Source organism: Pseudopipra pipra, chromosome 1 (assembly GCF_036250125.1).
Source record: "Pseudopipra pipra isolate bDixPip1 chromosome 1, bDixPip1.hap1, whole genome shotgun sequence".
In the NCBI taxonomy this organism is placed as follows: domain Eukaryota; kingdom Metazoa; phylum Chordata; class Aves; order Passeriformes; family Pipridae; genus Pseudopipra; species Pseudopipra pipra.
Window position 1 is genome coordinate 134,352,635 of NC_087549.1, and position 16,837 is coordinate 134,369,471.

Sequence of the window (16,837 nt, forward strand, 5' to 3'; positions counted from 1 at the left end):
CCTGAAGTAAGCTACCATAGGAAAGCCTATGAAATTATTACTGACACTCAGGAGTTAGAGTGACCTTCTTATATATTAAAGTTTATGTATCAATAGATATTCATAATTTAAATAACCATGCTCTTGATAAAATATCTAACCTTTTTATTTGGAGCTCAAAACTGATGCTGGACTCTGCATTTTCAAAATGCTGAACAGAAAATCGAATGCCTGTGGAGAACTGAGAAAGAAACAAAACAGAAGGTTATTAAAAATGGTTGATCTCCCAGATCAATAAAGCAGTACTGTTCAACATTGCATTTCACAGACATACTGGATACTGTTGTTTTTTAAAATTAGTATGAAATTACATCATCTAGTTTTTCTTAGGAAAAAATACCATCCTGCCTGTGTATGTCACCAGATGGAAAACTTGGCTGGACAGAGGAAAGATCAGAGGAACAGAGATTCATACTCCCAAGAAAACAGTGGTGGGTCCTTCTTCATTCAGCCAAAAGAAAATAACGGCTGTCTGGCACCTCTCTTCCCTGCCTCCATCTATGCATGCCTTTGTCCAGGTCTCCAGGGCTTCCTGCTCCCCACCTTGTCTCTGCAACTGAGACCTATGAGATGCATGCTTTAGGTGTTGTGGGGCTGACTGATCACCTAAGGCTAAACTAGCAGCAGTTTTAATTTAATTTGATTTGGGTTTATTGCAGTTCTGTTAAGAGGAATACAGACTCAAAGTTATATTTGCAATTTAGTTTGCCACAACTTGCAGTGTGTGAGCAGAGGAGATAGAGGGTAAAACACACAGCTCCCAAAACTGAAGGAGACAAGTGCTTCCACCGGTGTTCCCCTGTGTTTCTGCAGACGTGGCTTCCTCCCTTTGACAGTTTCCATTTGCTTCTCACTCCCTGTCTACCTCTCCTATGGCTGAGTCTTAATCCATCTCCAGAACAAGACTTACCTAACATGTTTCAACTACTACTTTCAGCTGGCCTATGCTGAAAGCAATATTGTCATCATAAAGGAAATGGCAAGTTCAAATCTTTGAATTCTGATTATTTTAATGTCACAGTTATAGTTGATCTCTCTCTTTGGAAGCAGAATCTTTCAGATGAAAAGGCAGTGCTTGTTAAATTACTCAGAAGTTGAAAACTGAGTAATAGAGATGGAATAGAGATGTAAGCTCTTTATAAGGTCTCTTTTTGGAGATGATGTTAACAACTGTATTGAAATTCCATTCACCTTTAAAAATATAATGACTTTCTTTAGTCTTTTAGACAAAAATTTCCAAATATTCAATTCACCATTTCTCTTACTGTTTTTACTAACCAGTCTAAATAAATTTATTTCCACTTATAGAAGAAAAAAGATGTAGTGAACCAAAGATAAAATTTTCATCAGACAGAGCAGACATGAACTGTAGTTTTGATGATCTATTACTCCCCTGAGGCTTAATCCCCTATTTAATGGTGAAACACACTCCTACTGTACAACTCTAATAAGCTGCAGATGTTGACTTTGTATAGTTGCATGACTTTGTTAATGTCAAGTAACCCTTGACACTGCTACTAATTATGGGGCAAAGATGCTCACTTGCCCTTGCTGAAAACCCACTGAGGCCTAAGAAGTTTAATTTGCTTGAACTTGTAGCTTAGCAATCACTCAACCTCCTTATTTTACTAGGACATAAATTTTATCAGAATAGTTTAATTTTATTTAAAATTTTCCAAGTGAAGTTAGTTTCATTAAAATTGCAATTTTTCCATGTTTGTAACATCATGTGTCTTTGAAATATATGACATTCCTGCTATTAGTGATCAGCCTTAATCTGTTACCATGTTTGACAGGATTTAGAAGTATGCTGGGAGGCAGAGGGAAAGTTTTTTTTAAAGTGTCTTACAGTGCATAAGAAAGATAAAACCTCTGTGCTCTTGAAGAATTAGTTTGGTACATATCAAGAAACAGGCAAGATCTTCCAATCCTCCAGTCTTATAATCTTATTACTATTATTTCCTATTAACTTCCTGATTTTTCTAGCAGAATTTTTAATAAAACCTATATTTCACTTGCTAACTCCACTGAACAGGCACTAGGAAGCTTGTCGGCCTGATCCGTTTAAGAGTCATAAATAAGTACATTGAGCACTCTTTGCCAGTGAGATGGTATCAGCCATTTAATTTGCATTCTGGGTCATGTGGTATTCTGATTTTCCTTACCTTTTTATATTCTTTTTCACTTTTTCTTCTTTTTTTAACCTCAAAGATAATACTGAAAAGGTTAAGTATTTTTTTGTGGTCAGTAAAGAGTTTTAAGGACACAGATGACAATAATGCATTTTGAAGATGCGAAATGTCAGTCAACCCTGTAGTCCACTACAGTAATATCCCATGGGTTACATCACAAAATCCCAACATAATCCTCATACCCAAAAGTTGATCTTAAAGAGTTCAAGAATTCTAGGATTTCAGGGTGCCGAAAAGCCATGACAGTGACTCAATAGTTAAGAACTTCAGCAATGTTCGATTTTGACCTAACCCTTCCTTTCCACTCACAACTTTCACAAAGAGTCCCTTTCTAACTGAGTATTTTGAGAATAACTGATCTCCTGCCAGTGCAGAATTGTTTTGCAAAATTGGAAATAGATCAGAGCAACCTTTTGTGATTTATGCAATTTGTGCAAAGGGCTGGTATTTTGCTTTTGGAAGTACATTTGCCATCATAAATATGTTTGGACTGAAAAAGCAAAAGTCCTTTCACCTTTCCTGAGTGTCCAGGAGAGCTGGTTTCAAAGACAAAGTTTGGATTTAAGATTTCACTCACTATAATCAAACAATTTAGCCATCTGTCTTTGTAATACTGTATCTTCACATGCCTCAATTTTAAAGGGTTGGTTTACTTTGTTATAAACCAGAATATCCTTAAATATGTTATACACTCTGTTGTTTTATTCTGCTACTTCTAAGTCACTCTTTACAAAGTATTTTGCTTAGGAATATTTGGTAACAGCAAACCATAAATGGCAACCCTGGAATTGATTCTGAAGAAAAGAAGGATCAGTTACATTGTGAAAATTCATAAGGACACAGGTGAGAGTAGTACTGCTTTAATAGCCACCAAAGAGCATTCCTGAAGTCTTCACACTGCTAGCATTTTGAGTCAAGGATGATGTGGAAACATGGCCTTGGATTCAAAGAGAGGAGTCTGAGGGTCTGCAGTCTAACATGTGAGAGTCTCTCGTGTTTAGTCTTCCTTTTCTCTTCCAAACCCAAGGGGTTTTATGCTCTCCTGCCCTCCTTCACTGCATCCTGATCATCCACAAGATTCTTGTCTACTTCCATCTGTATCTTGAGAATTTGCTTCTGCCTTGAGACTAACTGGGAAACCACTAAGCTGGTAACTAAAATTGCTGGTTTCTCAATACAAGAGACTACAGAATCAGAATTACAGAGTATGCTGAGTTGGAAGGGACCCACAAGGATCATCGAATCCAACTCCTAGCCCTGCACAGGAGTCACACCCAAGATTCACACTGTGTGCCTGAAAGTATTGTCCAAACACTTCAACTCTGTCAGGCTTGGTGCTGTGAACCACTTTCCTGGGGAGCCTGTTCCAGTGCCCAAACATCCTCTAGGTGAAGAACCTCTTTCTAATATCCATCCTAAACCTCCCCTAACACAACTTCAGGCCATTCCCTTAGGTCCTGTCACTGGTCACCACAGAGGAGAGATCAGTGCCTGCCCCTTCTCTTCCCCTCATGAGGAAGCTGTAACTGCAATGAGGTCTCCCCTCAGTCTCCTCTTCTCCAGGCTGAACAAACCAAGTGACCTCAGCTGCTCCTTATACAGCTTCCCCTCCAGACCTTTCACCATCTTCATCCAAAGGCCCTCCTTTGGACACTCTCTAACAGCTTAATGTCTTTTTTATATTGCAGAGACCAAAACTGCACACAATATTCAAGGTGAGGCCACAGCAGTGCAGAGCAGAGCAGGACAATCCCCTCCCTTGACCAGCTGGCGATGCTTTGCCTGATGCCCCCCACCGTTGGCCCTCCTGGCTGCCAGGGCACTGCTGACTCATGTTCAACTTGCCATCGACCAGGATCCCCAAGTCTCTTTCCGTGGCACTGCCTTCCAGCATCTCATCCCCAGTCTGTACGTACACCTGGGGTTGTCTCATCCCACGTGCAGAATCCAGCACTTTCCCTTGTTGAACTTCCCATGGTTGGTGATTGCCCAGTCCTCTAATTTGTTGAGGTCTCTCTGCAGGGCCTCCCTGCTTTCAAGGGAGTCAACAGGTCCTCCCAGTTTTGTGTCATCTGCAAACTTGCTTAGTATTCCTTTCAGTCCTGCATCCAAGTAATTTATGCAGATGTTGAAGAGCACAGGACCCAAGATGGAGCCCTGCAGAACCCCACTAGTGCCATGTCAGCAGTCTGATGTTACCCCATTCACTATTACCCTCTGTGCTCAACCTGTGAGCCAATTGCTCACCCATCACACGATGTGTTTATCCAGCTCTGTGCTGGACATTTTGTCCAGAAGGATCCTGTGAGAGACAATATCGAAAGCTTTACTGAAATCCAAAAAGGTTACATTAACTGTCTTCCCTTGGTCAACTGGGTGGGTAACCTTGTTGTAGAAGGAAATCAGGTTCGATTAGCAGGACTTTCCTCTCATGAAGCCGTGCTGGCTGTGACCAGTGACTGCGCTGTCTTTCATACTTCCCAAAATAATCTTCTCCATAACTTTGCCAGGTGCTGAAGGGAAACTGACAGGCCTGTAGTTACTGGGGTTCTTCTTCTTCCCCTTCTTGGAAATCAAGATAACATTCTCCACCTTCCAGTCAGCTGGGACTTCTCCAGCTTCCAAAGACTGCTCAAAAGTCCTTGAGAGAGGTTTGTGATGACATCAGCAGCTCTTTGAGGATTCTTGGATGAATCTCCATTTTTATTTGACTTGACTTGGAATTTATCCAGTGCTTTGGCCCATCATTGCCTCCCATAATCCCACTACGAAAATTCCATTCCTCAGAAATGTTTTCAATTATTCTTACATTTTAGGAGTTTCATTTAGTAGAATAAAACAAAACCTTCAAAATCTTTTATCCCTCTTGTCTATGTCCTTCCCAGAAAATGTTTGCAGTATTCTCTTGAGACTTCTAGTTCACAGTGGTTCTATGGAGAAAGAAACTCACCAGGAAGATTCTTCTTCCCAGGAGGTCCATTACCGAGAGTCCAATTTTCAGTGGTTTCCAGCTCCTTGTAATCCCAAAGAGTCCCTGGGACTGTTTGTGACCACGCAAGCAGATGACTGTATGAAACACCTGTTCACATTCACTTTCAGTTCTGTGGCTGATCTGAGGCTATCCCTAGGATCCAAACAAACTTATTCTAGTCCCAGTCTCCCATGGGGAGTATGACTCTTTTGGTTCTTTTATCGAGGGTCAGACATGAACTACTTCAAGATCATAAGAGACCAAGAAAGATCCCCTCTGTAGAGAGTCTGAAGAATGAAATACTGATCTTCTGTAGGACAAACCTTAACTTCGTAGGAATTTTGAAAATACTTAGGAAATTTGCTTTAGTTTCTTTGCAAAGCCACAGGCCCAATATGAAATTCAAGCAGTGGTAGTTTTCAGTCAAGAACTGTTGTTTATTCCTGATATATGTTCATGCTGTTGACCACTTCATTTTTATTAGGACAGTTTTTTATCTAGGTATAAATGTTTGGATTATTTGCTTTTAGTTAAATATTTGTAACATTTACAAATTTATAAGAAACACTAAATTCCTCTGCAAGAGCATCCATGGCTGAATATTCCTGAGTTTACAATTCTGGGATTTCCCAGACTATTATGTCATGAAATAGGGACAAAGGATGACAATTGTGGAAAAGGTAGCTCTTTTTTATCTCCAAACCTATTTTTAATCCTTACCTACTGTCCATCATTAGTCATTATTCAGTTCCACTTTTGCCTAAAAGCAAGGCTACCAACATTCCATCTAATATGTAGTCTGATTAATGAGAGGCTGTCTTAGGAAAATCTTTAGATTTACAACAATAACTTGAAGTAAAACTTTAAACCAACCCCATTTTCCTGGATATAAATTGTGATATAAACAGATAAGACAATCCTTATGTGCACTGAAGATAAGAATCAGACTAAAGAAGTTGTCATTTACTATACATACCTTAAGTAAAGGCAGTACTAAAAAAGAAAAAATAAACAGATCACATTGCAGACTGGGATTCTCTTCTCATTATAGTAGTGTAACTTCTGTGACTTAAACTGAGTCACTCATTTTCTTTACAATAAATGAAATAAAACACAGGTTCTAGCATAATTAATCTTTTAGAAAAACAAATTGTTAGCTCTTTAGAAGCACAGTTCTGCCTCTTATTACAAAAACAATTTCCTGTCCAACTAAATAATTTGGTTTATATGCTGCTTATTGGGACTCCTTCTGCTAATTGAATAGATTTCCATTTGTTCCCCTTTAAAATTCAATTAGATAAAAATCAGTAAATGCATCTGGTTTTCCCTTACATTTGCGCCAGCCACCATGGGGTTCCCAAGATCACAAACCACCATTCTAGTTTCATTTTCCATCTTGTAATCACAGCTCAATACACGCAGTGCCTGCAACAAAAGGACACCAATATGGAGGTCAGAGATCACAGTGAAATGTATCCAGTTGGGAAAGTGATGCCTTTTTGACTGTGACATTTCTTTTGATTTCGGACACCTGCTCAGTGCACTATCAAAACATTTACTTGCTTATTGTCAGAAAACAGGGGAAAACTGATGCCAGGGAAAACCAAACAGGATAGTTTCCCAGAACCTTAAGAATCAGGATGAGATCACTCTATGTCTAGTTTTAACATACTGCTCTGTTTTTGTGAATTATTCCTATAGCCATAATGACTCAACAGAGGAAAATGAGCAGGCAAACCTGGGTGAGGAAAAAGGTCTCATGCTAATTGAAATGGTTGTGTTGTCCACCACCAGAAGTCTCTATAGTGAATTTCTGGCATTGGCAGAACTTTATAATGGATCAAGTCTAGACCCTTATTTTCCAATCTATGTTAAAATACTTAGAACGTTAAATATTACTGTAAAAACATAAACTGTTATCTGTGTTTATAAATTGGCAACAAAGGATATAGGTTTTCACATTATCAGAAATTAAGGTTTTTGTTGTTTATAGCAATCTTTATCACTAGTAGTGTCATCTGTAAACAAAACAGACTGTATAAAAGGAGGAACAGCTATAGAATAGTGCAAATTAGGAGATACAGAATAAGATAAAGCAACAAAATGTGGGTGTTTTTTTTTCTGTTTTCCTCTTTGACATATTCAATAAAAGAAGGTATTTCAATATATGTGCAGAAGTAAACAAGCTTTGTAAAAGCAGGATACAGCAAGTTACACTACCTTTCCTCTCATCTGTGATTTTCATGGATGAAGTAGTATGTGTAAGTTATATAAAAAGACCTGGGAAATCTCCAGACTACTGAATATCAATTTGTCTTATCTGTAAAAGCCAGCATGGACATGCTGTCCTCATCATTTCCTGAATTTAAATGGATAGGGCATGTCCTAAACAGAGCCCATATGAAGCATGCCCTCAGCACACACCTCATTGTACACTGACACTTTTACAGTTTGCTAGGAGGAAACAAAGTTGGTTACACAGTGTGTCCAGTTCACTAACAGCCTTCCCAAGCCTCTCTAGGGTTGGGAAGGAAGGATTTTTACACTCTTTCCAGCTGGTTAATTAGAGGTGGGAAGCAACACACGGGAGAAGAGAGGATGTTAACACAGTTGAGATCAAACTTGTCTGGAAAACGAATCATTTTAGCTTGATGTGTGGGTTTATAGTTTTGCTTTTGTTAGGCAAGAAGGGTTGAAATTGAAGTCTAAATGTTATAAAATAAATATTCATCGATATAGGACATTTGGCAGTTTCTTTTAAAATGCTGTATCATAGACCTGCACAGAGTAAATTAGCCCTTATCACACATTTTTTTGTCCTTCTAAGGCTGAGAAAATAGGGAAGTTTTGTGAATAGGTTTTCTGCAGTTTGCATGGCATTCTCTTAAGACAGAAAATGATTAATGGTACAGAATTTATACGACCAGCAACACAAAACCTAATTTGTGCAGCATAAAGATGTGACAAAGGGTCAAGTTTGATAGAATTCTTTCAATAATGAGATTTACTGCCTTCATTTTTGTACTGATCACCTTTTTGAGGTGGCTAAATACAAAATAGGAAAATTAAAACCAGGCAGGAAGCAAGCAAGCTCAGAGACTTGTACACCTACTATTGTCAGTATCAGTGGGTTCATATGTAACTCAGCCAGATGGAAGTGTTTGCCACAAAACTCTTCTACCTGCCACTGGTAGCAATTTATATTTTTACAGCAACACATGGTCTTTTTGGCAGTCTTGAGCAGAAATAAAACCCCAACAATTAACACATGTGCTCCCAGGGTGCATTTTAAGTAGAAAATGATTGGATGCTTTAAGTAATCCAGGCAGTCTACAAACTCAAAACTTTTTGGTGGTCGTAGTGATGAGTTACTAATTGATGCCAGAATAGTTAAGCACAATAGGCTGAAGAGTAAAACACCTCCTCTCCTTCCTTGATCACCACATTCCAATTTTATTTTCTGAGAAGAAGTGGATGGATTAGGTACCAGGTGCCAGAATTTAGCTTCTCTTCTAGTTGATGTATAAAGAAGTAGTGTTTGTCCTCATAAGGCTCAAATCACATCTCATCCAGCCAGCCATTATGTACTTATTCTAAGAATTTTCAGATAATACAAGAAGGTTTCAGGTTGGTTTTTTTTTATTTTATTTTATGAGTGTCATGCTTTAGTTCAGAAAGAAAGTGGCTCAGACCTTATCCATTGCAATATGTATCTGGATGTGAACCCACCATTCCACAGTTTCCAGCCTGAGCAGAGACAGTTCTGCCAAAACACATAATGTTTTTGGTGTGGAACAAATATCTATTAGGGCTTTGCATTTGCCTAATTTACTTCTAGTTATATAACATAATATAATGTAGTTATATGTTTTTCATTGCAGCTAATTCTAGTAACTCTACACCTTATCCATATGAACAGTTATTACAAGCCGATTGGTTTCCAGTAACTACTAAAGCTGTAGTAATTTATTCATTTACCTGGTCTCTGGACCTTCTAAGTGTTTCCACAATACAAACAAAAAACAACACATTTGATTTCATTTTAAGTCATTCTACTTCAATAATCAGCTTCTGCCTGAAGGAAGTGTCAGCATCTTCAGGAAACAATGAAGGTCCAAAATCACATCCTTGACCTCAAACTTTAAGAATATGTACATTCACTTCCCACTCCACTTTCATATGATCACATATATCCCTGCAAAATGTTACTCATTTTGGTAGAGTTGCACAGTCCATGTACAACATTCTACAGAATCAGTCCTGAGATAACAAGATGATGACAACCGAGGCAGGTCAAACACTGTATTGCACAAAGCTGAATGCAGGAGATAGAGGGCAAGTGAATTTTCAGTTAAGTTGTTGACTTCAACAGCTTCTGAGTGTAATTCAAATGATATAGAATAGCCCAAAAAGTAGTTAAAATAAAAAAAAAAGAAGCAGGTTGTTTCTCTATTAGGTAGACTAAATCCAGAGTAGCCCCACAATAAAGTAGATAAATATCCTCTATGAGTATCATAGAGGAAATTATTTGATTCTAAAGATTTTTCAGTTCACCAGAAATGTATCAAGTGATTTATTCAGCTGATTACATTTCATATATTCTGGTCTCAATCTGTCTATTTTACTGGCTGAGGTGAATATTATCTCTGCCTTAACACCAGGAATCTGCAGTTTGGAGAAAAACAGCTACACAGAGGACTGTAAACACAGTAGAACCAAAAGTCAATGAAATGTTAGAGGAAGAGCTTTAAGAGCATGACTGCAGCAGGCTCTACCACAAATCCACCTGTCTGCTGAAATTACTCTGTATTAAATTAAGTGCAGAGCAGAGAGGAACAATCACTTCCCTCACTGGCTGGCAATGCTTTGCCTAATGCCTGGGCTTTTACAATTTTCTATTCAAAAGAAAAAGAATGTTAGCACTCTTTCCTAACCCATTCTAGTTTCTCTTTAGTCTTCCAAAGCACCAGAATATTTAATGTCTTTTTTCCTTTCTTTCTCCATAAGTCTATCCTGCTGACGCTATAAAATTTAAATATTCCTAAAATAATATAAAGTCCTTAATTATCTCTCTCCAGTCCGAATCATAGAATGGTTTCATTTGGAAGGGGCCTTAAAGATCACCTAGTTTCAACTACTCTGACATGGACAGGGACACCTTCCACTAGACCAGGTTGCTCCATCCAACCTGACCTTAAACTCTTCCAGGGATGGGTCATCCACAACTTCTCCAGGCAACCTGTTCCAGTGTCTCACCACCCTCACAGTAAAGAATTTTTTTCCCAATATCTAATCTAAACCTACTCTCAGTTTAAAATCATTCATCCTTGTCCTGTCACTACGTGTTCTTGTAAAAACTCTCTATCTTTCTAGTAGACTCCCCCTTGGTACTGGAAAGCTACAATTAGGTCACCCTTCTCTTTTCCAGTTCTCTCAGCCTTTCCTCACAGGAGAGGTGTTCCATCCCTCTAATCAGATGGTGACTCTTCTCTGGACTTGCTCCAACAGGTCAATGTCCTTCCAGTGCTGAGGACCTCAGAGCTGGATGCAGTTCTCCAGGTGGGATCTCACCAGAGCAGAGTAGAGGGGCAGAGTCACCTCTCTCAATCCACCACCCACATTGCTTTTGATGTAGCCCAGGACACGGTTGGCTCTGACTGCAAGTGCGTGTTGCCGGCTCATGTCTAGCCTCTCGTCCACCACCACCCCCAAGTCCCTCAAATGATAGACATATGCCAATATGTGCTGTGAGTTTTGGATTAAGTGCCTCCCCTGACATCCTTTGTAATGTCCAAAAGAGCAGCTGAATATTCCTAAAGAGCAACAAATGAAAAATGTAACCATGTGTAGTATATCAAAGAGAACTTTTGTTTTGTAAATCACAGTCAAAAGAACCAGAGGCTTTGCTAACAGAACAAAAGAATAGGCAATAGAAAAAGGCTGGTTTCTTTAACATATGCTTCTGAGATGTGAAGTTGCAGAGAATTTCCATATTGTCATCTTCGATGACATCATTACCTCTTGTAATTTTTTTTCAAATTAGGTTAAAAGCCCATTAATAAAGTCACTGACAGAAGGAGAATAAGGAAATACCTTACTTTCAGCCTTAAAAACATTTACCTTTAGAAAGGAAATTAACTTGCTTTCTCCCACTCTCACCCTTGAGGCCCTTCTGAACATTCCAGGCACTAACAGAAAAAAGCAGGCTCATGTTGCAACAGCTTGGGAGATTTATGTGCAGATGAGGTGATTCAGACTTGCTGTCCAACAGAGAATACATGAACACTCTGCTTGTTTGCAGGATAGTGTTTCATCTTTGCTCTTAAAAAACAAACAGACCCCAAAAGGAAACACTGCATGTTCAGTACAGCTCAGCAGGACTTCAGTCAACATTAGTCCTTCTGTGAACACTGGCACATTTTACATTATGACTGAGTTTTTGGCCCATCCATAATATAAAATAATTGATGACAAAGGAAAACAACTTTGTCAAGTTTATACTGCAGTTAATGTTCAACTGTCGAGGATATCAGACTGGGACACCCTTAATAGTGGTAAAACACTGCTGTGCTGGGAGGATGAGACAGCAGTGTCCAAGTTTCTGCTTTATTATTGATAATATTTTGATTTTCATTTACCTTATTGTTGCGTTCAACCCCAGTGTAATCTGCTTCAGGCGGAATCTTTATGTGTAACTCAGCTTCATAGGCTCCTTCCCCATCATTCCTTGGATTTATTATGAGCATGACACAGTTTTCTTCTCCAATTATTAACTGATCTGTATCTCTGTATAGAAAATACTACTTGTCAGGAGTTAGAACATGCACAATTTTTATTTACATATGAATAAAGCAGAAGGACATTTTGCTCTCCCAACATCTGTTCTGGAAAATATTCTGTGAAATATAATAAAACATTTTCCAAAAGAAATGACCCCATGGAAAAGTATGCCACCACCTGTGTAGAAAAGAGGTAAAGAGAAAACAGTACCATGGACAATCAAAGCAGACTACCACAGAACTTCTCAGTTACTGGTATAAAATTTCAGAGTCTGACTAGTTTCTAACCAATAAGAAGTATTTAGTGGAGGAATTACTTGCCACAAGGGTGCCATCAGCATTGTTTTGGCAGGGTACAAAGGTGGTAGTTTTTCTCTCATGTCCATTGTAAAATGAACAATGACAAAAATTCTCCTGAGATCTGCAACAGTGCTGTGCCCTTTCCTTTCACAGGAATGATGGACTGATTTTGATAGCACAGAGTCAGAGGTTCCCATTTTTCCTGCTTAGCCCACTTCCTCCCCCACACGAGATATTGTTTCCAAGTTTTGAAATATTTTTAGTCTGAAATTCATTTACTTCACTTTATACTCTCGCTGTATACTGAGTTCAGGAGGACTGTGTCCCAAGTTCAAAGTCACTGGCACACTGAAATAAAAAAATTTGAAACCTCCTACGAACACCAATTTGCATTATCTCTTGGCATTCAGAGAACTAGAACCACCTCTAATGAACACCTGCAAAGTCTGTTTTCTGTGACAACCATTAAACATCATAAACGTGATTTGTAAGTGCATATTTCTCCATTTCTGGGTTTTCTAGATGAAATGGATGCACAAATTAAAATCTGGAAAATTATTAGCTCTAGTAAACAACAGAACTGTGTTCTACATACTTCATTCTGTTACAAGTCAGCAGTGTTTGGACTTCCTTATTCACAACGTCATTTATTTTATTTAACTTACGGCATAGCAGAAAGCTGCAAGTCAGGAATGCACAAGTTGTCCTCTCCACAGTCAACTAGAATGTAAGCCTGTATTATTGCAAAGTGAAAAAATGGTAATACAGTTAGTACATGCCTCAAAGTCCAAATCACTTCCTTAAAAATCACTAATCTAAGTGTCTTAAATATCACTAGCACTGACCTCATGAGTTAATTCTCTGTCTCCTTTCTGTAAGTTCCTTTCCACATGGTAGTTGGAGACTAGACTGTCAACTACATCCTTAGCAGAACAGTATCATCTTTCAGGCCCTTTCCCACACTAACTTGGCTTACATATTCTAGAAGGCAATCAAAACTAAGAGCACAACAAAGTCTTGGAAATACTTTAAAGGCCTGTCGGTTCTATATTTATATTCAATTTACATTTTGAATTAATTAAATCCTTGTTGTGTAATTTCTGGTCATAATTCTCTGTTTTAAGGAAAATGACACATAGCATTTGTAAATGCTTTCATGTTTATATACAGAAAATGTGGCATGCAAAATTCGTACCTGCTCTGTTAGTGAGCTCTTCTGGTAATAGTTCAGTATTGGCTTCACAGTCAAACTATCTTCAAAACTGGATTCATCCAAACTATAATTGAAGTTTATATTAATGGGAGATAATTTATCTCTAAATTCTGTTTCATCCTGTGAGTGACAATCACACAATAAAAAACAGTGGTTTAATACAATTATTTCAGATTAGTATGGTATGTCAACAGTTTCAGACTTCAGTCTTTATTGAATGTAAAGACATGGTTCTTTGACAGCTGCTGGCCAAATTCTGGCTGCATGTAGTGTTATCAGTAAAGTAAAGTGACTCAGCAGTGACTGGAATGCCCAGAACACATTGCCTCCACAGCCCCTTCTGGAAGAAGCCGGCTTAGCTTAGTAGACTCAGAAATTTTTCAAAGTCATTAGCCTAAAATGAAGCTGTTTAAAAGAGACACACAGAACCAACTCCTATCAGCTGCTGCCCACCTTCCTTTTGAACTGGAGGTAGGACATGTGTGGATTTGTGGAGGTAATACTGGTGGTTTGTACTATAACCAAGAACTTATGTGAGTTAGCAATGGTAAAACTTTCTTGCCTAGGTACTTCCTTACATGGTGCTTGAAACTTCTCCACTTCAACTCCCACTGCATTTCTTGGACCAAACTTGGAATCTACTTCAATTGCATGAGGTAATTCCAGCTGCAACTGAGTAACTATTGACCCTTTCTTCTTTACAACTTCAGATCCATGGTTTTATTTTTTCTAAAAGCATTTTTAAATACCTTCAAAGTATTTTTTAAAATATATGAATTTTAGGCCAATATTTCTAGTGAGGCTCCTTTGAAATATCTGTTGCAACTGAATTGGCATTGACATGACTAGCTGATTATCCCACTGTGAGTACTAAAAAATAAAGGGATACTGAAAATGGAAAGTAATCTTGCATTTTTGTATCAGGAGATGCAGTATTTGATCAAAATTTCCAGAAGACCATGAAATTAATGTATTTTTACACAGAAAAACTGTACATTCTTCAAAAGAAGTCTTTATTTTATACTTATATTGACAAAAGATCAGCCAAAGATTTATATAGGGAATTTTTTTCAAGGTAGCAATATGTTCTGGACATTCTAGACATACAGATAAGGCCTATCTTATCTCACATTTCTGTAATTTTGGAAATTGTTCTTCCTTTTCTGGTGGTTACTTTTTTACTACTATCTTTAGATCCCTCATATTACTCAAAAGATGATGACAGTCCAAAATCTTTTAAACTACTTACTCTGAGATAAACAAGGAAGTCCTGGCAATGGAGCTGATTCTGTCTTTCTATCACAATGGAAAAGTAATGATGCGACTGATGGTAGTCAAAGAAAAGGGTCCTCTTAACAGCTCCTTTCTGTTTCAATGAATCTAATTGCAATTCACCTTTCAGCACTAAAGGATACAAATAAATCAAACATTTATTGATTTAATATAGAAAGAGAAAATACTAATCAATTAGTTATTATTGTATTATAATATTATAGTATTATAACATAGTATTACAATTGATTAATCTAACAAAGTCTTCCAAGGAAAACTAGTCCATGCTTTAAGTGCCTGTCTCTTTAGCAGCCCACTAGTTTTTGATGCAAAGTATGGAAGATGTGTAATTTAAGCTTTCTGATTTCGCTGACAGATCATACATGTACAGGACTTCTGTTGCTTTAAAGTTGTTTTTTTTCTAAACAGAACATTCTCCAACAAGGTACATTCTTGATTTTATTTGGAAAATGGCTTAATCGGAATCAAAAATCCTTTAACTCAGTTATAGAAGCTTTGTGCCATATATATACATATACATTTTTTTTAACTGCATTTTCTTGCCTTGGGAGGATCTCACTCTTATCATCTTTCAAAGTGTAAGAAAAAACTACACCTGAAATGTAGCAGGACACAGTAAATTATAGGAATAGAAAGCATTTCTTACCTATCTCATCTGAAATACTTTGACCTTCAAAGTCTGCGCAGACTCTTACAGTAAAGCTACATATAAAAGAGTAGAAGTGATTATTAGCAGAAAGAAAACTCCCCTGGGAATCAGCAGTTCCCAAGTTGTATCTTTAAGTTATTTTAATTTTCTTAAAAAGCTGTAATTGAGATCTGTATTTAGCTACCTATTACATTAATTAAGTTAGCAAGTCTCCTAGGCTTCAGTATTCACAGAAGAGTCTCTGACTATCTTCCTGGCAAAAGTATGGAGAAGAGGCTCTGTTACAGTATTTCTTGAGACATCCTACAGAGATTACCCTTCTAATACTATTGCGAAAGTTAGTGCTGACCGTCAGCAAACCACCTTTGTAAGAGGCTGTCTGCAGAAGTCCTTCTGGTTCTTCATGGTCAAATCACAAAAATCTTTGAGCATGTAGTCAATACTCAAGCTGTTTTCTAGCAAATCAAAAAATACACAGGATAACAATGTGTTCCACTGGCATTAGTATAATATCGTTACCTGTAATCACATTCTATTTGGATGTTTGCTTCCTCTGACCAACGTAATGGAACTGTGCCACATCTGGGATACATGTCACTCTCATGATCTTAATAAACACTTCTTTATCATGGGGTTGAAAAAAGGCATTTATTCTTGAGAAAAAAAATGTCACTATGCCACTAAACTGCTAAACTGTAGCTTTCAAATGACAATCCAGTCCATGCAGAAATTGCAAATTCAGTCATATTCCTACTTCTTTACAGAAGGATGAATTAACACATGAAGAACCAATTATTTCCTAATACATAAGGACGAAACAATAAAATTGAGGAAAGCTTGTGCAATTGCACAAATAAAACTTAGAAATCAGGCTTCACAGGCCAGTCTTGTATGTCAGAGCATAAGTGTATTTTCTCAAATGCAAACTCAAGAAAAATATACTCAGCGATGGAGAAGGCAAATAATTTTTACACTACCATGTCTGAAAAAAGGTTGGGTTAAAACATCCAGCTTGGAATGCTTTACTTGTTCAACAGAACAATTTCAATGTACATTTTATTTACTACTATGAACAGAATAGTTCATCATACATACTTGAAAACTGAAGTTATGTTTTTAAGTACTACTGTAAGAGTCAAGATTTACTCCTTCCGCTCCAGGCAGAGCATGTCAAAAAGGGAATGGCAGTGCCAAAGAGCAAATATGTGAAGTGAATAATCTCCCAGATTCTGGCCACACAAGAGGCAATGCTATGGCTTTAGCAGAATTCTGCCACACATTTGTGATTTTATTATTTAGTTCAGAAACTGTTCTAAAGACATCAAAGATTTCAATCACAAACCCAGATGAATTTAGATATGCTCATCACTTTGACAGGAAGATGCTGTGGAGAGGCTGAGG

At 37.8% G+C, this 16,837-nt stretch overlaps 1 protein-coding gene across 2 annotated transcripts in view; it reads right to left on the minus strand.

Annotated features, from left to right (window-relative positions):
• ITGA8 (integrin subunit alpha 8) overlaps nucleotides 1–16,837 on the minus strand; it is a 108,958-nt gene that overhangs the window by 44,770 nt on the left and 47,351 nt on the right. For both annotated transcript variants that reach the window (XM_064678851.1, XM_064678857.1), the window contains exons 16-22: nucleotides 15,434–15,489; nucleotides 14,744–14,898; nucleotides 13,477–13,614; nucleotides 12,947–13,014; nucleotides 11,841–11,988; nucleotides 6,535–6,627; nucleotides 141–220 (exon numbers count right to left, since the gene is read on the minus strand). In XM_064678851.1, the coding sequence (XP_064534921.1) occupies nucleotides 141–220; nucleotides 6,535–6,627; nucleotides 11,841–11,988; nucleotides 12,947–13,014; nucleotides 13,477–13,614; nucleotides 14,744–14,898; nucleotides 15,434–15,489 (738 nt within the window). The remainder of the gene's footprint in view (nucleotides 1–140; nucleotides 221–6,534; nucleotides 6,628–11,840; nucleotides 11,989–12,946; nucleotides 13,015–13,476; nucleotides 13,615–14,743; nucleotides 14,899–15,433; nucleotides 15,490–16,837) is intronic.